The sequence below is a fragment of the Ostrea edulis genome, chromosome 10, assembly GCF_947568905.1.
Source record: "Ostrea edulis chromosome 10, xbOstEdul1.1, whole genome shotgun sequence".
NCBI classification, from domain to species: domain Eukaryota; kingdom Metazoa; phylum Mollusca; class Bivalvia; order Ostreida; family Ostreidae; genus Ostrea; species Ostrea edulis.
The window spans coordinates 4,444,502-4,467,319 of NC_079173.1; the positions used below are offsets into that span (position 1 = coordinate 4,444,502).

Here is a 22,818-nt window from a genome sequence, read left to right on the forward strand (position 1 = left end):
CACACCTATGGTGTGTCCAACGATCCATGTTTGCCCAACTTCCTATTTTATATTGCTTATAGATCGCTGCTCGTTATCTTCATCTTTCATTTTCCAATGTTATTTGACAGTGTCCATGGTTGCAATGAAGTTTGATGATGAATTCTGCGCCAAACATACGAGTTGGGATGTCCTCAATCGTTGGCAGTTCAAAATGTTATCTTTTGAGACCCTTGTTGGGTGATTGTTGGTCTAAACAGACTCGTAGTTTTCTTGTTTCTGAACTAAATTGATAATATATATGATCTCATGCAATTTTATTGGTTGCAGAAGGTTATTCTGAATATAATTGAACTGTGTATCTTTTCTGTCGCATATTGATTTTGATAAGCCAATGTGTGATACCAATATGTAATTCAGTAGTAATAGGAAAAGAGGTAGCAAAGTTTTATCGAAGAGAACCCCCCCCCCCTCCAGACATTTTATTCCATTTCAGTGATGGTACATACAACTTCATGAAACACCATTGATTCAGATAATTTAATTTTTCAAGAACTTCTCATCCAATGAAACAGTTATTAATGTCTATGCATCAAAACAAAACGAAGCGTACCAATGGAATTATGACGGGGAAGGGACGCTAAACAGTCTTAACAGTTCTCAGCAAGAACGGAACGTTTCTTATCGAGAACGAAACGCTTTGGTTTTAGAAGGGAACGGATGGTTTGGCTTCAATACAAAATTCTGCATTTCGGACGCTGTCATTATTTTTTATTTACGCATAGACATTGCGGAAAAGAGGGAGTTTTCGAGTTCACAGGGTTATATCAAATCGCCACATGGATGAAAATATCTATTGTTGATAGATAAAACGTGGTCGACATTTCTAAATGTCGAGTTGAATGCCACAGCAGGGATTTTTGCTGTTCTTTACTAGTTTTAAATAAATTCTGCATCATAAGAAAATAAAAAGGTCAGCTAACAAAGGAGCACAATTCGTGTCCATGGGAATTCCAGCAGACTGTTGAAAGACCTTATCACCAAAGAAATTCATGAAGTTAAACCCGTTTCATATGCTAAATTATTCGAGATCCGCAAATGTAAATATAGGCTCGCACTATTAAAATGCATTCAAACTAAACGACTGAAAACTTCAAGAAGGTAGGTAATCAAAATGACGATGTAGATAATGAACGATTAGTTAAAATGTTTCATTCTGATGTATGTCATCCAATGATAATAATTCAGTGTTACAGGAATTAATCATGTTGACATTCACAATAATGCAATATCAAAAATCTTTGTGATTGCTTAGGAATGTCTAAATATTTCAGAATGACAATTTTGATCAGCATTGAATCGACGAAGATCTACAACTTGTTTGGAATACTTATAGTCTAGTCAATCTATGATTTAAATAACATGACCTAGAACAAATTGCAACAGAAAGTTTCTTGGGTTTTTAATGAAGTTCAAAGTGATCTGATCATCATATGAAAAATCGCCAAAAATCCAACATGAACTTTATAAGATTTTTGGGGAGAAAATACGGAATTTCGATTAAAAATCGCTGAAAACTGGAAAAAGTCACTAATTCATTTACAAACTGCACCAGAAAGTTTCTTAGGCTATTTTTATGTAGCTCAAAGTGTCATGATCATCATATGAAATATTGACAAAAATCCAACATGAACTTTGTAAGATTTTTGGGGAAAAAATACAGAATTTCGATGAAAAATCGCTGAAAACTGGAAAAAGTCACTAATTTAAATCATTTAATTGTTAATGCAATCTAGAATATTTTATGATTTTCCAATTAATTTTTAAAGCATTTCATTAAGATAAAATAAAGACATAATATTTCTTTTCATAAAAATATACGAAATTCCAATTCTCAGAAATTATTAAATAAGCAATTTGGAGTTTTGAAGAGATTGTGAAAAATACATAAAGAATATAATAACATGTTATCAGTAATAGAGTAAAAATACACTATAGTTTATTCAGCTACTCATAGTCTTCAAGATCGGAATCCAGCTGGTCATCAAGAGTTGTTGTAGACATATTACAACACGTATTTCCTCTACACTCCGTGCAGGCCACAGAACACTCCAATCCGTGTTTTCTACAATTACAACGATTAGTTTCACAGTTTCTCTTGCATTTGCAGTATATTGTCTTTAGAAGTTCATCAGGTGCGGGTGGTCAGCTCGATCTGATTGGGAAGCACAAGTTGTTTTCAACTGACCACCCCCAATCTTTCGCTTCCATACCATCTGCTTCGCCGATCCATTGTTTTAATTGTAGAAATACTCGCAAGATATGAAACTTCGCGGCATTGGAGGTCGGAGGCAAACAGTATACCTCAACAAATTTCGAGCTTGTCATTACTTTTGCTGTAAATTTTCTGAAGCGAAGCAGATTAAGACCCTCATGTGGCACTCTGTTATAGAGATAAACTAGTGTCTCTTCTTCTATTCTGCTGACTTCCTCTTTTGAATTGGCATTCAGAAACTTGTAAGCAATATCCTGGAAATAAGTGTCGTTCACTGCTTTCTTTAAGATCTGTCCTTTCCCTACACCAAACAAACGGGAGGTGGTATCACATCCTGATATAGCATGAACAAACGGCAAGATTTTGCACAAGTTCTGGCCCATAACAGGGTTGGCTTTCTTTAAATCCCATGTTCTGACTTTCCTTGACGACGCCCTCATTTCAGACTGGAAGATTAACTTTTCATACGTGACATCCATGTCATAACATAGCAATACCAAAAGATCTGTGTCTTCCCCAACTATGACTGTATTGGTAGTCTTTGAACTCTCCACTGCTGTCTGTGCGATTAAAACATCTACGTCATCCTGGGCATGAATAGCTTTACAGCCTTGAATAGATAGGTGCTTTGCAAGTAGTGTAATGAATTCTGCTTGTTCTCAATGTTTCCCATGAAGAGATCTTTCTTTGACTTGAAGGGGGTTTCCTCGTGAAAGTAAACTTTTGTCCCATAAATCCCCTTTGTCCGTCTTTGATGAGTATGATCCTTTGTCGAGGGTCCATTTCCATACCCATCAAATACAACAATGGCATCACCATACCTTTTCCTGACATACTCAACATACATGTTGACGATTGTCCCAAAGGTCGCTCCTCTGGGCCATGGGATGCGGTGAAGCAAAGATCCTCCATCAAGAACATACTGCACGTCTGTTGTCGTAGTCATATATTCTGAGGAACAGTCTCCGAGTGCCCATAAGGCTTCAGCAAGGTTGGATTTCTGGGGTTCTCGCATGACACCTGATGATTCAAACATGGAAGAGGGAAAATTGCTCAGTTCATACTCGAAAATCCTCGAAACGTCTTCTGTTATATTTCTTGCGGCTGTAATAAGTCTTTGAAAGAGAGGCTGATAACTAACATTGAGACTGTCACCCTGTGTTTTAACTTTAAGCTTTTCATTAAGAGTCTTAACTTGGAGACTTCTTTTAAATGATATTGAAAATGCATTCTGACCCTCCATAGAATTGACGATGCTCTGTCCAACGCTAAGGGCATGCTGAACATTTACTTCATTTGTAGCAGTGACGCCAGTCTCTATATTACGAAGAGATACATTCTCAGAGAGTGGATTTCTCTCGTTGAGAAACTGAACGACCGTCCTCAAATCTCTATTATCCCGTTCTTGTCTTGAATTCGTGCTTTCCTTGTGTTGATTACTTGTCCCGTACTGCAAAATTTCAACTCTCTGCATGGCAGAATTTATACCGGAACATGCCGGCATTGACAATAACCACTGTGCTCTCTGCTGTTCCGACATTCCTTTTCCTCTAGTCATCCCTCCTGTTGTTTTTATGCTCCTCATCAGAGTCTGCTCAATGACCAAGTCACTTGATATTCCTGCCCAATACCTATTGCTTCTTCGTATTACATGGTTTCCCTCGCAAAACTTCTGATATATATCTGGATGATCTTTTTCTAGTAAATCCATTTTCTGAAGATAGCAATATGCAGATTTAAGGTACAGATTATGACCTGTTGCTGCGAAAAATGGAAGCATTTCTTGTACACAGTGAAGATGCAAATGCCAATTTCCAGTTCTTTCTGCCTTAAGGAACCTCCTCATAATGTCAATCATGTCCAGGTATTGGATCCATAACTTGGCTGTGGGGTATTTTGACAAACGCTCCATCTCTTTTCTTACCAGGTCGTTGGTTTCTGTTAAATTTTCATCATGTAGGACATCATCTATTCCTATTTTGTCTTCGAGGATCCCTGTATATAGTGTTAAAGCTTCCCGAAACCTTCTTTTAGCAGTCAGATCACCCGAGTCAATGTTTGATTCGTCATCATCTCCAACATTTAGGTTAGCGCTCTTTTTTGTAGTTGACGAGGTTTCATCACTGTCAAGGGTTTGCAGAGCAGGAACACCAACCAACCTTGAAAGCATTATAGTATATAGAGCACACTCTACAATAAAATGCCCTCGAACAGCTCTTGACACAGCCTTCCCCGTCATCATGTGCTCTATTGTGGTTGAAGCATATATGTTTTCAAGAACTTCAAACAGGACAGTTGACTGCATAACATGGCCGATACAACCAAGGAAACTCATTTGTGTATGGAACCCTCCAAGTCGTAGGATTGCTGCTTTCAGTGGAATAGTTTGCATGAAGCCTGAATACATCAGCTTTCGTGATTGAAGTGGCCACGATACCTTTAAAAGTGTATCTAATTCCTCTGTTGGGTCTCTGCACTTGAAAGATCTTAATTTTGTCAGGGTGAGCTGGGGTGTTTCATAAGGCGACTTGTAGAATTTGATTTCAATTTTCCCAGATTCCACGATTTCCTCAGCAGTTGCATTTATTCTTGGAACAGGGTCTGTGAAATCGACACCCGGAGTGATTGTAGCGATAATTCCCATTCCGTGGAATGTATCGTGACCATCCAGTGTCTTCAAATTGTGGTCAACGTTGTCCGCCGTAAACTGAATATTGCTGTCGATGATTTCATCAGGTAAATATGTTTTCAACGAGACAGCTGCACTTGACTCAAATTTCAAAACCTCGTTGTAAGAGGAACTGAATCCAAGATTGTACAAAACATCAATCAAATACTTGGATGCAAAGTGGTGATGTAACTGGATTCCCAGTCCAATCTGAAGTGGTGAAAGGAGCACTTTGGGTCTCACAGCTTGCATAATTGCCTGCCCTATGGATGAAGTTTTGACCGCAGACTTTTTCCCTTTGAACAAAATATCCATAAAAATTTGTAAGGACTCCGGAAGAAATTCCTGGTTTGTGGACAATGATGACAATGTTTGAGGATTAGGATACATCTGCTTATTCGTGGGAACGCTTTTAATATCGCTTAAAACCAGTTTTGCAGCCGTTTCAATGATCCTCATTTTCCTTGTTTTTAAATCTGCTTCTTTTGGCTGAGTATAAAACTCGTGTAGTATTTGTGATGCTGTAGTTTTGAAAGTAACAACATCAGCTTTACCGTTGATTTCGGAAATTACAATGGCAGAGCCAAAGTGTTCAAGAAGTTTCTTCTTCATATACTTGGTACTGTATGGTTCTTGGCTGCACATTTCTGACATTTTCAGCACTAAATCAGTCACAGTAACCTGTTCGTCATCATTGTCTTCTAACCAACTCACTGTTTTCATGAAAGCATTCGTCTGTGTACAATTCGGAGGTCTACCTTTGCCCAACTTTTGAAATTTCACATCCAGGCTCTGCATCTGTCTAGAGACTTGTCTGCCAGTTCTAAAGTTTGTACTGCATATTTGATGATAAACGGCATCCACAGCTGGAAAATCTCGCCCAAATTCGATTCTGTCAAGTACGTCTTTGCCCCACTGATCATTTCTTTCATGACATACCGCTCGTACAGCCGTCTGAAAGTCGAAAGTTCGTACTTGGAAACAGTCTGAACCTCTTTTCTTACCGTCGACTTTTGCCGGTAGAGTACAAAACAGGCAATGATCTTTAAAGGAAAAGGCATTTGTCAGTGATCGTAGCTGTCTTGTTTTATCTTCCAATACAGAGTTTTGCTCAGTGCGGCGTATCTCTTTGTGGCGACAAAAATCTCTCCTGCATGATTTATGAACACGTTGTCCTGGCCTTATTGAAATATCTTTCTTGAGTGTTTCGCTTCCTTTCTTGATACCATCACATCCTTTCTCCCTGAGTAAAACAGTGTTTTCTTCATCGTCCAATGAGTCTTGGCAGAAGACACAAATTTGGATTTGGCCTTCCATTTGTTTTATCTAAAATTGAAAAATTATATACTATTTTAGATATAGTTGAAACAGAATAAACGGTATTTTTAAATATCTATTTCATAACCATAAGATTTAAGTTCAATAAGATGAATGCGGCTTTATTAAAGAAATGCATGTTAATGTATACAAAACTTTAATTAACCAATAATCCCGACAATTGAACATCAGCAGAGACAAAATACGGCTTCAAGTACTTACTTATCGATCAAACCTTCGATTTAAGAAGTACAACATGGATTTCTTCCGATAGATTCCCGTATTTAACCTGGACAATAGACGTTTAAATATTATTGATCTATAACAATACTGTTATCATTATCTTTTTTTGTCTATTACATTTTTATCATTATTGTTGCAGTGTAAGAAATCTATGTATAAATATATCGCATCATACACTTTTAAAACAGCATTGTATTGAACGAACGGTGTTCCATACAAAAATATTTTCGTCAGCATCGTTAGTTTTATTTTAAGTGCATATTTTATTGAAAAGAGATTATAATTCAAAATAAATATTCATTAAATGAATTATTCTTTGAAACTTTAAAGATACGCTTATGAAAAAAATTGTACAAAGCGAATTTTGTTTGAGAATGGTGCATTATGGGAATTTCGTCTGCTTAGTCTAGTTTTTATGTATTATTTGTCCTGTTTATCAATTTTAAAATATTTTAATGGACAATGCTATGGTTTTGAAAGGATGGGTTGTAGAAGTTATCAGAAAACAACATCAAATTTGACTTTATACTTACCAAAACTAAGGCACAGTCACCATTTCCAATTTACCATCTTCGGATGATCATAAACAATTTATCTACGGAGGATCGCACGGGACATTAGAAAGGTGAAAAAACAAACAATTTTAAATTTTAATTTTCATTGTTATTACATGGAAATTTTTTGGCGATTTTTTTATAGAGGAATTTATGGACCCAGGTGAATATAGTGGTATGTTTAAAATTTCTGTTCCAATTTGGTCTGGGTGCAATGGGCTATTCACTGGACTATTATATTGAATTACTATATGAAGTATATGTTATAGCTTATTCCGTGTACAATTCAACACAAGACTCTATTTATTATTCATTATGATGGAATTTATCTGTCATTCTAAAACTCATAAGATGATAATTAGTTTAGATATCATCATTGTTATATACAGACTACTCCGGATATAATAAAATTCAGGGGACCAACCTGAATTATTCATTATATCCAAAGTTCAAGATAACGAATGCTGAACTACACAGATATTGCTACTGGGGATTTATTTTAACTTCAATATAACAGATAGTTCAATATAATCGACTTCAATATAAGTGGAGTGGAATGTATACCACAATGTGTTTATACAAACCATTGTTGATGAATTAAGATGTTTTTTGTTATTCAGATGGTTGTATGGCAATCAGATAACAACATTACCGGATGGAATATTTGACGCTTTGAGAGATCTAGAGTACATGTAAGTATCTCTGGTCTATATATACATGGTATTTATATTCACTTTGTATGGCAACTGAATAATACCCACAATGGAAGAGAAAGATAACGAATAATGACCTCATTATTAAGAGAAATTTTAGCAAATGTGTGGTCAAGAAGGTTTGAATGTCAAACTCTTATAACATATCGTCCTATATCTATATGATTCCCTGTAACATGTAAGGTGAAAATAACGAACAGTGATCAATCTCATAACTCCTATAAGCAATACAAAATAGATAGTTGGGCGAACACGGATCCCTGGACTCACCAGAGGTGGGATCAGGTGCCTAGGAGTAAGCATCCCCTGTTGACCGGCAACACCCGCCGTGAGCCCTATATCCTGATCAGGTAAACGGAATTATACGCAGTCAACATCAGTGTGCCAAGAACGGCTTAACATATCTATAAACTGATTATAGCGGCTAACTTAACTCATTAATTATCTCCTTTTCTTCATAATTACGCTTTACGTTGTTGATGCTATAATTGTGGAAATGAAAAGAAACTGTGAATATTGTAGATTCCTTATTTTACGCGAGTACTTATCGCGAAATGTCTCATGGACGTCAAATCGCGAGAAAATAAATTCGCAAGTGCTCTTTTGATCAACGGTTTTAGCATGTGATTTGGAGATATAAGATTAAAAGCGAGTAATTTTATTTCGCGAGTGATGTTTGTCGCGAATCTACGCAATGATAAATTCGTTACATGTACGATGGTTGTCTCAAAAATTGGTAAACAATGTTGATAATTTTCGAAATACGCATCAGATACAAAAGCTTTTTTAGATGAGACATTTTTTACTTATTTCAAACAAAAACCTAAACTTTAAGATAAGTAATAAAAGAGATAAATGTGGTAATACTGAATAGAAAGATATTCATCTGCATTGTTGGCTCACGTACAAAAATAAGTAGATATTTTCTTTGTACCACTCAATTTGAAAGCAAATGGTTTCATATTAAATGTATCGCATTCAAATTTATATCAATGAAATCAGTGATGTTTTTCATGTCATATCCTGGTTTTACAACCACAGGACATCATAAACGGCAAAGATGTTATATCATTTCTAAACGTGCTTGTTATGAGATTTGCACAATATGACGTGGTCAGCGGCATTCTCGGCGCACGAGAAATCATAAAATATATGTAGGCCGTGATTTGAACCCCACACGAGATGGAAAGCACATCATATCTTCAGAATGTTAGCAGGGCACTAGTGTTTAAATGGCACAAACAATTTGTGAATGTAATGACATTAGACCTGATGATGGGAAGGCCATACAAAAGAAATTACTACCGTGAAATTCTGAAGTTAAATAATGTCATGTAATGGATGAAGATGGATTTTGTGCGCCGACAGCTATGAAAATGTTTTTTAATTGCATTCTACATCATTATGAAACAAAGATGTTTTATGAAACTTTATTAAAAAAGCAAAAATGATGGTTTTAAATAACAAAACAAAATTAATATTTTTTCCTAATAAATAAATGACTTATTAACATTGTCTTCGACGGCAGTCGTATTTAGGAATTTATAGTACTTAAATGCATATATATATATATATATATATATATATATATATATATATATATATATATATATATATATAGTTACTTTTCGCAATGATCGGTAAATGTATAGATAAAAAAAAATGAAACACGAAGACGTTTAGTAAAGCTTTAGAGCTTTCATTTCAAATCTTCAGAAGATTATATAAACAAACAAGAAACAAACAAAAACAAATACAAGATCACAGAACGGAGAAAACACTTTGATCTACGTTTTAAAATGCGACCCTCATCCAGGTCAAGATCAGAAACTCCACACAAAAACATCAGTCCTACGCAGAAATCGTACAACAGGGAACCGAAATGAATAATCGAACAAATGGTCCACGTTTATTGAAACGCAGGGAATCCTAGAGTATCTCATGGGATATACAGAAAATTCGCTCCCTTGTTAGTTGACCTGCCATTATATTCCTATGATGCAGAATGTATTCAACTTGTACGCGAGAATAAAAAAATCTCCTTCTGTGACCTTCAATTTGAAATTTAGATATATCGACGACGTTTTATCTATTAACAATGATAACTTTCATTCATATGTCGATTGGATATATCCCCATGAACTCGAAAAAAGAAGAAGAAAATATTACAAAGTCGTCAACCTATGCTTCATACTTAGATATTTTATTGAAAGTAGATACTAACGGCAAACTAGCAACTTAACTTTATGCTAAGTGGGATGATTTCAGCTTCTCCATTGTCAACTTCCCATATCTATGCAGTAATGTTCCCTCATCACCCGATATGGTGTTTATGTCTCTCAACTGATTCGATACACAAGAGTTTGGTCTGTGTATGGTAAGTTTTATTGAAATCTAGGCGGGCTAATGACAAACAAGTTGATGGTGCATGGGGTTTCAACAGTCTCGTTTAAAGTCAGCATTTCGCAAATTCTATGGTCATAATAATGCTCTAGTTTGCCAATACAACCTAGCATTGGGTCAAATGCTCTCTAACGTTTTTCATACCGATTGTTAGGCCTTTCTTAGCACACTGATTTTGACTACGGAGAGCTCCTTTCACCTGATCAAGATATAGGGCTAACGGATGGTGTGACCGGTCGACAGGGGATGCTTACTCCTCCTAGGGACTTGATCCAACCTCTGGTATGTCCAGGGGTCCGTGTATGCGCAACTCTCTATTTCGTATTGCTTTTAGGAGTTATGAGATTGATCTATGTTCGTTATCTTCACCTTTCATCTAAAACAAGAAAAAATAAATAAATGATAAACCCCCCAGAAATTGCCTTTTTTAAATTAGCACTTTTAAAACGCTTCCAAATTGTTGTGTTTAGTATGTAAAAATTCAAATGATGTCAAATTTAGAATAACGGGAATCAGCTTGGTTGATAACTTTAATTATACCGAATGAGAATTCTTTCATTTGATCGTCAGTCGTATATTACAATTAACTCAATAGATTGTCTTTGTAAACATTGGTTTCTCGCGAAACACAATATACAAAAGTAGCCAATCTTTTTCGAGTTTTACAGGATTTGCAGAATTCCCGAAAAATCTATGGGAAAAAGAAATAGAATTATGATCAATCGATGCTAATCTCAATATTTTTCTGATTTAGATTCCTTCATAAGAACAGCCTAACAACGTTACAGAAAGAGAATTTGCTGGATTGGTGAACCTAAAAAGACTGTAAGTGGTTTTTGCTAACTTTTTTTTTTTTTTTTTTTTTTTTTTTACATCTATATGATCTGTATTTCTCGTTATGATTAGAAACATGTATAGCATTTTAATACAGAATACATACATTTTGTAATGTTAAATAGTGTGTATCCTGGAAGAAATAAAGTGTTTGTCATTCTCTTTATTTCGTATTATTTATAGGTTTTAATATAAATGGGTTGAATAAGAACTCTCAAAAACAGTACCCGATCCTGATTTACCACCAAGATGAATTAAAGCAAGGGAATATCAACCCTCAGAAATCGTCCGTCAAATCTTATCCAATGTCAAGATGTAAATGTCAAAATGTGAATCTGTAGAGTGCCTATGAATTGCTAATTCCCAAAATAGTCCAGAATCTTGTTTAGGTCACAAATGTTAATCACGTACAGAGAATATCAACTTTCAGAAATAATCCGTCATGTTCCAATCTCTAAATGTAAACGTCCAAATGTAATTCTGCAGAGTGCATATGACGTGCTTATAACTATAATATTTACAGTCAATTTATACTAGGCCTCTGGTATATTCAGGGGTCCGTGTTTGCCAAACTCTATTTTGTATTGCGTATGGGAGTTATGGAATTGATCGCTGTTCGTTATAGTCACCTTTCATTCTGGAGAATTCTCATCTAGGACATACATTGTTACGATAAACATCGTTCCAAAAATGAAAATCCAGTGTCTTGCACAATACTAGAAAACAAAAATAAGTCACAGAGTTCATGGAAACACTGTTAAATGGTTGATGGTGGTCTAAACATACATTGGTGTACAATACGTCGAGTCCGTAAGAAAGAATATTTTGTTTGTTGGGGGAGGGGGTGCCCTGACATTAATGATATTTAGTATGTAAGAGGTGAAGATTACGAACAGTGATCAAACTCACATTTCCTAAAAGCAATACAAAATACAAAGTTCGGCAAACACGGACCCCTGGACACACCAGATGTGGGATCAGGTACCTAGGAGGAGTACGCATCCCCTGTCGACCGGCCACACCCGTTGTGAGTCCTATATCTTGAGCAGGTAAACATTGTATTGACAAACTAAATTGTTATATGTCAGGTTAACTCCTGATATATGCATTCACCTACCTAAATTCTACTTATTTCATTTTATTTTCTGCTTCATCACGTGACTGATGGGTGACATATCCACTTTAAATTTAAGCTCACATTCTATATGTACATCTACAATAACAGTTCTTATTGTTGTAATAGTTAAATAGATTTCCATTTTTATCCCTTTTCATATTTCATTTAAGGTAACTGCAAGGTAATTCAAAGTCACATTTTTATCAAATATCTGATAAAGGTATGAAAAGTGTATTTTTTGCATATTCATTTCAATTTAGTTGAGTTAAAACAAATATATTATCAAATAAAATATATAGATAATCATACTATTTTATGTATGTTTAAATTACCTCCTGAAATTGTTTCACTCCTATGAAGACATCACCATTGCCTGTGAGGGGTTCCAAAAATTAGACCTATGCCTGATACTTACGGGCTTTGAGCAGGGAGGTCTCCTTTTCGTGCCACACCTGTTGTGACACGGGGCCTTGGTGTTTGTGGTCTCATCCAAAGGAGCTCCCCATTTAGTCGACTCTTACGGCAAGCAAGGGACTACCTATTCTAACCCGGATCCCTACGGGGCTAATACCATTCATAAAATTAATAAAATTGTTTCTTTACAAGAATTTAGAAAACGTGTTTGAAAAATAAAGACAATCTATCGCAGAATGGAGTTGATAAAAAAATGAACGGGACAAAATGGTTGTCCTTGGATACATTATTTTGAAACAAATCTTTGAGTATTCATATATAACTTAACCTTTTGAAAAAGTTATTTAAGAAGTAAAATAATGTATTTAAGTTTAAGATACAATTTTTAATAATAAATTGTGCTTATAACATCAGTTCCGGTAATCAAAAAATTATAGATCATGTTAAATACTTGGTATATTAAACCGGTTTGCTAGGCCAAGTATTTAGACATTTATTTTTGGTCTGGTTCGGTTGAGGACACGAAACTTCGTTTTTTTTTATTTTTTCCGTTCAGTTTTATTTTGTGTGATAAATCAATATAACTTATTAATTTCAAGAATAATGTGGACTCTGAATTATTCATTTTTCAGTATAAATGCAAACATCAATTCCGAATGCATTTATTTTGACAAAACAACGTTGTATAAGTAAATAATATTCACTAATAGTCGACATTATGTGCAATATAATAGGTAACATAAACTCTCAAGAGCTTCTATGATGGATTAGCTGTATTTAGTCCTATGCATGGTGTTTACGGTCGAAGAAATAAAACTTCTTTAACATGCTAACACATGCTGCGACGTGGTCCTCCGTTTTTAAAGTCATATCCGAAAGACCCGTGACCCTCACGACTAAATGCCGAGCTTCTGGTATAGGAAAAATCACAGCTATGTTTATGTCTCAGGTTTGAGTGAGGTTCGAACTCACGACATCTCGGTCACGAAGAGAAAGCTCACCACAGAGCTACTGGTATAATTTAACTTGCACAGTTTGCTGACTGTACTTATTTTGTAAACAACTTCCGACTCTACCTTTCTTAGAAAATCAAATATTCCCATCGTTGTGATTTATTTCCACATGTCGCCATGTATCGTTTTACTAGTACCGATGTTGCATGGAATTTTATTGACTAGAATAGCATCGAGAAAGATATCGAACCAATCATATTTTGTGTATCAAAGAAATTGGAATGTGGTCAAATGTAAACAAAAACAGAACTTACATCTGGAAAATACAAGCTGAATGTGTTTTTACGGCGGTAAACCGACTTTGTGGTGGAAGCCATTACAATCACAAATTGATTAGAAGATTTTTCGTCGCATATTATTTAACTGTTATCATTACCACAAGTTAGGAATTGAAGTGTACCAATTTTTAACTCAGGCACGTACCCTTTGCAATGTTTTCAGCACTTTTCTCACAAGCATCAATTTCCATTGGCTGATTAATGTCCCAGTACTTTGCTAGCAGCAACAAATGGATAGAATGTATGATTAAAATGAAATCATGAATTGAATCTCTATGGTGAAGGATGAACGCCCCTCCACTCTGAAAAATGTCTGTAGCTAACAAAAATGCTGACAGATAATAATCCCACATATCCCAGCTTCTTTTGTTCGAAATATCTAAATATATTTAGACACTTTGGCTCAACCTTGTAAATTTTATTTATCATCTAAGGGATGCAATTGATTTCTTTTATATGTCAGTCCTCCCATATTTTTTTTTAAATAAATGTACCTCACACTGTCGATATTGCTGTCCGTGGAGGAACTAATACTTACATTGAACAAATTCAAAATTTATCAGAAAAAACCCTGAAATTTTAAAGTGGAACATGCCACTGGTTGAAAACAAAATGTCTCTTAATATGTTTTTGTAAATAATATATTTAGCAGTATTTTCGTGTTGCTGTAAAGTGGTGTACGACATGGACATGGAATAGAACAAGCCTACAGATCTATCCCAAAGAGTCGCTTTTCCGTACTAATATATCACAACTTATTTTGTTTTTTCTATTCATGATTTTTGTCTTTTTAGCACAATAGACATGAACCCTCTGCGATGCGATTGTCAATTAGTCGCCTTTCTCAGGTTCGCCGAATCGAGAAATTTGAATTTGAAGAGGAATGTAGAACTATCGTGTCAAAATCCTCTTAATTTCACTGAAACACTGTTGAAGGACAAAAGACTTCAGGAAATGGTTTGTGATTCAGGTAAACCACTTATTCTTAGGATTTACCCAACTCTCTATTTTGTATTGATTTTAGGAGTTATCTTCACCTATCACTGTACATATTGATCTAATCTCTATAGTTGAATGTGTTTCGGTTGATAAGATAAAGGTAAACCAACACATTGTGTAAAACATGTACAATGAGTGTATGAGACAACTACGTGTGCCATTCTATGGTGACAGTAAGGTCATATAATGAAAGGTGAAATAACAAACAGTGATCAATCTCGTAACTCCTATAAGCAATACAAAACAAAGAGTTGGGCAAACACGGACCTCTAGATATACCAGAGGTGGGATCAGGTGCCTAGGCGGAGTACACATCTCCTGTGTCAAACTTCATCTCAGGTAGCTATCTATCAATCTAAAACATCATAGACTGGTAGGAACTATCAAAACTAGATATGATAAGAATGGTTTTATGACTTAACTCACATACAGTTTCCTATTGTAACAGAGGATTGACTGATTGGTTAATTGATTATATATTGTTTAACGTACCGCTCGAGAATCTTTCACTCATATGGGAACGTCACCATTGCCGGTGAACGGCTGCGAAATTTAGGACTGTGCTCAGGACTTACGGTCTTTGAGCAGGGAAGGCTCTTTATTGCGGTAACATGGACCTCGGGTTTTGCGGCTTCATCCGAAGCACCGCCCCATTTAGTCCCTTCGTACGACAAGCAAGGAAACCCGGATGGACAGTTAAATATTGTAGCAGAAGATGGACAAATACTGTTATTGACCTAGCACACAGAATCTTTATCACCTCATTCCATGAAACCAATGACATCAATATATGAAAGATGCATCGTGTACTTTCTCTACAGATTACACTACAAGTGCAGTCACTGATATTCCCGGTAGCGACTCCAGCTTGACCGGTACAGACGCCAGCACTACTCGTCCAGAAATCACCACCACTGGTCAGTATTCATTTATTCATACTTGTTTTCATGAATTTTATAAATCTGCATTTGTTAATACTACAAAGACTAAGAATGTGATAGTCTGGGGGTTAGGATGCTTGCTTTACTGTACTTTGAGCTTCAACTGCTGTGACAACTCATACTATATTCAGCATCTATTGTGATTATTCCTTTGTTAAACGCTATGCATGGAAATGTGATATTAAATGCTGTGTGGCTGTTTCATACGAATTGTCAGGTCGTTCTGATTCTGACTACGGATTACCGTGTTTGCTTTATTAAGATAAGGGACTCATGGCGGGTGTTACTGGTCGACAGGGGATGTTTACTCCTCCTAGGCACCTGATCCAGGGTATATCAAGTGGTTCATGTTTGCCCAACTTTCTATTTCGTATACCTTACAGGAGTTCTGAAATTGATCAATGTTCGTTATCACCTTTTCTTCCAAAATCCCCGCGACTTTCACATGACCTGTGACTTTCACATGACCCGCGACTTTTGCATGACCTGTGACTTTACCGTGTGACTGGAGAAGGAACAATCACTTGATATGTTAAAAGCCTTGGGTTTAATATGACACCAATATCTCCTGCTAAGTACTGGAAATAATCAGATATTTATTTGGTATAAAATATTATACATGAAAGGTGGAGATAACGAAGAGTGATCAATTTAAGAACTCCATAGTTTTCCATATTATTTTACATATTTGGTTGCCAATTATAAGTAATATATTTTTAGTACAGATTGGTCCCCACCTCTGGTAGAATGTGTCCCTCTATTCCTCCACCGATATATATTCATTGATATCTGCATACTTAACATCATTCATCCAAGGTAGAATTCCATCACAATGCAGATGATTTGGTTGGCTAAATCCATGCTGTTTAACGTCCCGCTCTGACGACGGTTTTTGAGTAGGGATGGATCTTTATTGCACAGTTCCTGAAACGTTCTACTTCATCATTTTCCGTTCGCTCATCGTGCTTTCGCGATGCGCTCGTCGTGCGTTCATCGTGCACTCTTCGTTTGCAGATTTGCGTTCACAAATCATTCCCCGTTCGTTCACAGTTCATAAAGTGTTCACGGTGCGTTCATTGTTCATTTTCATTTGGAACCCCAAGGTTAAAGAACCGATCTTCATAGCAAGGTAAAAAAGAAAAAGGAACGGGCGCGTAAAAGTGAAAGTAGATGTTCTTATTATATCAGGAATTTAATTTATACAGTACAAACATCGGAATTATCAACTGCGAAAATTCAAGAAAAATTGCAGATCAATCATCAATACCAAACAATACAATAAATGAAATCTACGATCAGTTCATGAGAAACATACATCCAGTATTTGCGCAAAAATAAAGAAGCATATGTATTCATATATATTCATTCCCTACCTGATTATAAAATAAGTACAGTCCAAGGGGAAAATCCGAAATATTCCGAATAGATAGACCATTTTGCGTTCACCGTGCGTTCACCATTCACCAAATTACGTTCAGTGTTTGTTCTGCGTGCGTTCAGCATGTGCTCATCGTTCGCTCTGCTCAAACTTCGGTTTTGTAGTTTTAGTATTTTTTGAATTTGCTTTTTAGAATTTCTACATGGAAGGAGCATTCTGGAATTAAAATGAAACACTGGGGCTATAGTGCTTCTTACTGAGTTGCACTACAGTAAATTTGATTTTTAGGCATTATTTACTAACAAAATTTATGCATAGACTCTATATATCAAATAGCTATAAGTACACCACATAATGCAAACCAATTAATATTATGACATACATACATGGTACAGGGGTTTCAACAGTCTCGATTGAAGTTAGCATTTCGAAAATTCTATGGTCGTTATAACGGTCTAGTTGGTCAATACAACCTATCATTGGGTCAAATGCTGTCTGACATGTTTCATACCGATTGTTAGGCCGTTCTTGACACACTGATTTTGACTACGGATAACTCCGTTTACCTGATTAGGATATAGGGCTCGCGGCGGGTGTGACCGGTCGACAGTTGATTCTTACTCCCCCTAGGCACCTGATCCAACATCTTGTGTCCAGGGGTACGTGTGTGCCCAACTATCTCTTTTGTATTGCTTGTAGGAGTTATGAGATTGATAAATGTTCGTTATCTTCACCTTTCATACTAATGTCTTATATCGATTTAAAAAAAAAGTTTAATACTTGGGGATTGGAAATAAACAATGACCTTTGTTTACTTAGCATAAGGAAAATGATCATAAATAATTCGAGAGTTTAAAATCACCCATTAAGAGCATTGTCAATTTGTCCAATATGACAAAATTGACAAATTCGTACCATGAAATTTTAGAATTATCTTTGGCAAAATGTTATTTTTGATAAGATATTTCTGCTAAATCATATAACGTTTTTAGGAATCGTTGTTGCGCTATTGACAAACATACCTACGGATTATTCCGCTTATCTGATTAAGACATATGGCTCAGGGCGAGTGGGACCGATCGGCCGAGGATGCTTACCCCTATTATGCTCCTAATCCCACATCTGGCATATCTAGGGATCCGTGTTTGTCGAGCTATTTATGTTGTTTTCCTTATGGGAGTCATGAGATTGATCACTGTGTGTTATCTTCACCTTTCATCAGAACGAAATTGATGAATCATTATTATTGTAAATTCGTTATCTTCACCTTTCGAATAGTGCTTTATCTATATAATACACTTACCCCACAGCGCTTTACAAGTAACTAAAACCAAAGAACAATAAATGTATAGATAAAAAAGACATAAATAGAAATAACATCTTACCGAATGAATGTACAGTAATTGATTTAGTTCCGATTCCCTACTACCTGTTATTGCAAATTTGAAATACACATCTAGAAGTAAAATTATTGGCAACATATTGGATACGACTGAAATTGTAAACTCTTGCTGATTTGAAATTTCATAAAGCAGGGCGCGTGCACTAGTGAAGATTTGGAACAGTTTGAATAAACAATCCTTCCCTCACAAAATATAGTTCCTTACAAACCTTTGGGTTAATATTTTTAGATTGCATATCATGTTCAATAATAATTGCATGATATGTTTGGATACATATAGAAGTATCGAACCAGTCCCTACATATCATCCTCTGCTTTTCTGCTCAAAATTTGAGGCGCTGATTTTCCTAAACTAATACATTATTTTAATATGAAATGAAAATCTAGATTCATTCTGCAACAATGCGTGGATCTATTGAAAATGTATTTATTGTAAGTTCAATTTGATATAATATATCTTTTATCTATATGATTCTTATTTTGAATATATTACAGGGGACCCATCTGAGCCTTTATCTATACAGAGGGAGATGCTGGAGTTAACGAAACAGGACATTGACATCAAGCGAAAGATACTCCATACCTTTATCGAGTTTGTGGCTCGCAAAACGAAGATTAATGAAAGAAGGACAAAACGTCAAACATTTTTTGAGTTGTAGATTGTTAAATATGCAAATATCTTTTCATTTCCCGTGTAAACTTATTATCTCGTGGGGAATCCTATCCTGTATGCGCTAGCAAAGGCTATATCTGACATGTTTTATTGCAATAAAATAGTTCCATTTCCCAAAAAAGGTTTATACATTAATTGATGAATTCATGCAGTGATCTTGGTCTATACCAGAAAAAATACATCACATCTCTGGATCATAATGAAATATTTCAACATCAATGAAAGATTATCATAGTAGTGAACATTTTTGTGTCAATACAAGCACCTGAAATGCATATTTATGCAATAAAGTAATTTTTTATTTATTTATATGGTCGACGTATGATCTTTTAACAATACTCATTTGCATTCAAATGTCGATTCGATATATCGCAGTAAACCCGAAATAAATGACATCACAGTGTCTTCCACATCGGCTTCATACTGGCATATTGTATTGAACATAAATGTTAACGGCAAACTAACAAATTAGCTTTATAACAAATCAATGTAGAATAGTGAACAATAATTAGTCTTACAAACTAAAAGGATGCTGTTACAAGCTTTTCCAGCTGGATCCAGAACAAATTCCACCTATATGTCCAGGGGTCATGTTATCCCCACTCTCTATTTTATATTTATTATTGGAGTAATGAGATTGATCACTGCTTCACCTTTTCATGGTACGCATGGTACGCACTTTTAGTTTGATATGTCTCTCGTGTGAGTTTAATATTTCCTCTTATACTTTTAATCAAGTTATTAATTTCCATATTTATCCCATCATCTGGCATAATTGTCGTCATAATCAATAAAGATGAAGTTTTGTCACCAAATGTAAGATCTAGGTTCTCTGCATTTATGACCTAATATATTTGAGGTCCTTATTTTATAAATTCTGTCGAAGATTATGTCAGACGATTGGCTAACAATGAAAACGAATTTGATACCTTATCAGAATGAATTTAAAATATAAGAGGAAAATTAAAATCCTGTATGAAGATAATAGTAATACTTTATTTCAAGAAGGTGACCTGATTAGTGCACGCACTATTCTTCCCCAGGGCCTTCCACTTGATATATGCAAGGTGAAGATAACGAACAGTGATCAATCTCATAACTCCTATAAGCAATACAAAAATAGATAGTTGGGCAAACACGGACCCCTGGACACACCAGAGGTGGGGTCAGGTGCCCGGGAGAAGTAAGCATCCCCTGTTGACCGGTCACACCCGCCGTATACAATTATATACAAATATAAGCACTTAAAACAGTCTCACGAACATGATCATAAGGTTATGTAACAAGAATAAGTCTATATCACTTATCATTATATACTCTCAATTTCATCTCTTCTTTTTTCTTTAAGAGTTTACGGGCATATATCACACGATATATGCCCGGAAACAGTCCGGCCCGCAAACATTACGTCAAAATCAATCCACAAGCCGGAACTACGTCGTTAAAATTTTCAAATTTTTCGTGTTTTTCATCTTTTACTCAGTTAAACCAATAAAAAAAAAATTAAAAATGAAAGTATTGTTAGTTTCTAAATGAAATTGAAAGTTTATAATAAAAGGTTATAAACTTTGTATGGGAAAATATGAATTAAAGACTAGACTATTTTAAATCATAGATGGTAGTGGCCAACTCCCATGATAATGTATTCTCTTTGGTTATACAGAACTGCCCCTTTTATCTATTTGTTTATAAAGTATTCTACAACGTTCATCGTAAATATCAAAGAAATTTCATCAACATTATTCTACGATATACCTCCATTCGTATCAATTGATAATGAGAAAATCAATACACATCTCTCTTGCAATGGAACAATAACGCCAATGAATAGTAATTCAATTACATAATCACAAAAATCAATCAATATATGTTGCACAAGAAATTCATAAATGACTGAATGACTGTTGATTGTATTGTATTTAGCGTCCCTCTCGAGAATTTTTCACTCATATGGAGACGTCACCAATCGCAGTGAAGGGCCTCAAATTTAGGCATATGGTCGGCACTTTCTGCCATTGAGCAGTGAGTGTTCTTTAGCGTACCACACCTACTGTGATGATCCATGACATTTACACCTGATACCGAGCGTTTGGCGATGGAACTGTCACAACCTGTTTAACGGCTTAGGTCTGTTGCGGACGATATTCGAACCCCGACCTTCTGCATGCGGGGCGAACACTCTACCTCTAGACAACCGCGGTGGTGTCCCGCTATGGACAAACAAATTAGGATACAATACATGTGTATTGGAAATGAATGTCATTACGAGCCACTCAAAGTGATAAACAAATAAAAGGAGCAAAAAGCAAATAATATGAATCATTGGCTCGAAGATGCATGCACATTAACTTGTTTAGAGCAACATGCAGGGACAAACACAAGCACAGGTTATAGATAGACACCCAGAGACCCTGGGGCACTGTATGGACCCTCCTCAAACCAAATATAAACCCCACTCCCTGAAACCAAATATATACCCCCTCCTCAAACCAAATATATACCCATTGAAACCGAATTGTGTAAATGCAAGTATATAAGCACACATATGGTCATACAAAAGGTAACGGCAAATCAGGAGGTAACGACGAACATTAGATATAGAAAATGTGTCTGGTCCTGTGGTGCTTGAATATCAATCCAATCCAGGGCATGGATGTTAAACAAAAAACAACCACGAATTTTTGTGCAGGTTTAATGTATAAGTATGAGTACATGAATCAGATGAAGAATTATTGCAACATGGCATGACCGAAGGCACAGGCTGCGATACTAAAAACTATCTAAGCAATAAAATAAGGTATACTGGTCTGAGACATGTAAAATGACACTGATGTATGCATGGCTGATTTGATGTTTTACCAAGATTTGCACATGCCTTGGAGATGAAGAAACAACAGCATCTGGATTAAGTCTGGATTATCCAACAGGACTAGGTCTAACCTCCATAAATAAACACCCTCAGCTCTTGTAAAAACTAATTTGTTCCACAAACATCTGTCATGCTATTGTGTATCTTGACAAGAAATGCAATGTTGTTTACTCACTCAAGTGTGAAAGCATTGCAAACATGTAATAAAGGGATGTCATTTCCGTGCAACATGAAGCAAATTTTGGTCCCGGTATTAGATATCACCTCCAAATCCGTGATATAGAGAATATTACATGCTAAAATCCATATCATATGTCGTATCAGCCCGAGGGATCCCATATCAGCTCGAGGGCCGAAGGCATGTAATCTTTTATTGATCATATTTATTTATTTCGGATTTCAAACATTTCGGTTGAGCATCACTGAAGGAACATTATTTGTCGAAATGCTCATCTGGTGCATCAAAATTGGTACCATATAAGTTTCACATACTGCACTTTTTTATGCTTAGATATTTCACACGAACGGGATAGTATTGTTCATGTTTTTTGTAAATTTGATAAGGAGTTCGAAAGCTGATTTTATAAAATAGCATTCTTGTTATCACATGCGAGTCACGTTTTTACATAAAGGCTGATCAAAGAAGATTTTATACATTACTTTTCTATGGTAGAAACCTTGGTACACTGATTTAGTAAAAAAAAATTGCTATATTGAATTACTCTGATACATTGATTAACTATGGTGC

At 35.7% G+C, this 22,818-nt stretch overlaps 1 protein-coding gene across 28 annotated transcripts in view; it reads left to right on the forward strand.

Moving 5' to 3' along the window:
• LOC125666546 (leucine-rich repeat-containing protein 15-like) overlaps positions 1-19,322 on the forward strand; it is a 68,340-nt gene extending 49,018 nt beyond the window's left edge. For 18 of the 28 annotated variants that reach the window (XR_008799221.1, XR_008799223.1, XR_008799226.1 and 15 more), the window contains 5 exons: positions 7,657-7,728; positions 10,907-10,977; positions 14,603-14,778; positions 15,629-15,724; positions 19,024-19,322. Coding sequence is in view for 5 of the 28 variants with exons in the window: in XM_056151721.1 (XP_056007696.1) it covers positions 7,657-7,728; positions 10,907-10,964 (130 nt within the window). In the remaining 23 variants the exon portion in view is untranslated. Of the gene's footprint in view, positions 1-7,025; positions 9,198-10,906; positions 11,689-11,907; positions 12,036-14,602; positions 15,551-15,628; positions 15,725-19,023 lie in introns of those variants that run through there. The other 10 variants (XM_056151724.1, XM_056151725.1, XM_056151726.1 and 7 more) reach the window with 6 other exon arrangements.
• The last annotated feature ends 3,496 nt before the right edge of the window (positions 19,323-22,818 follow it).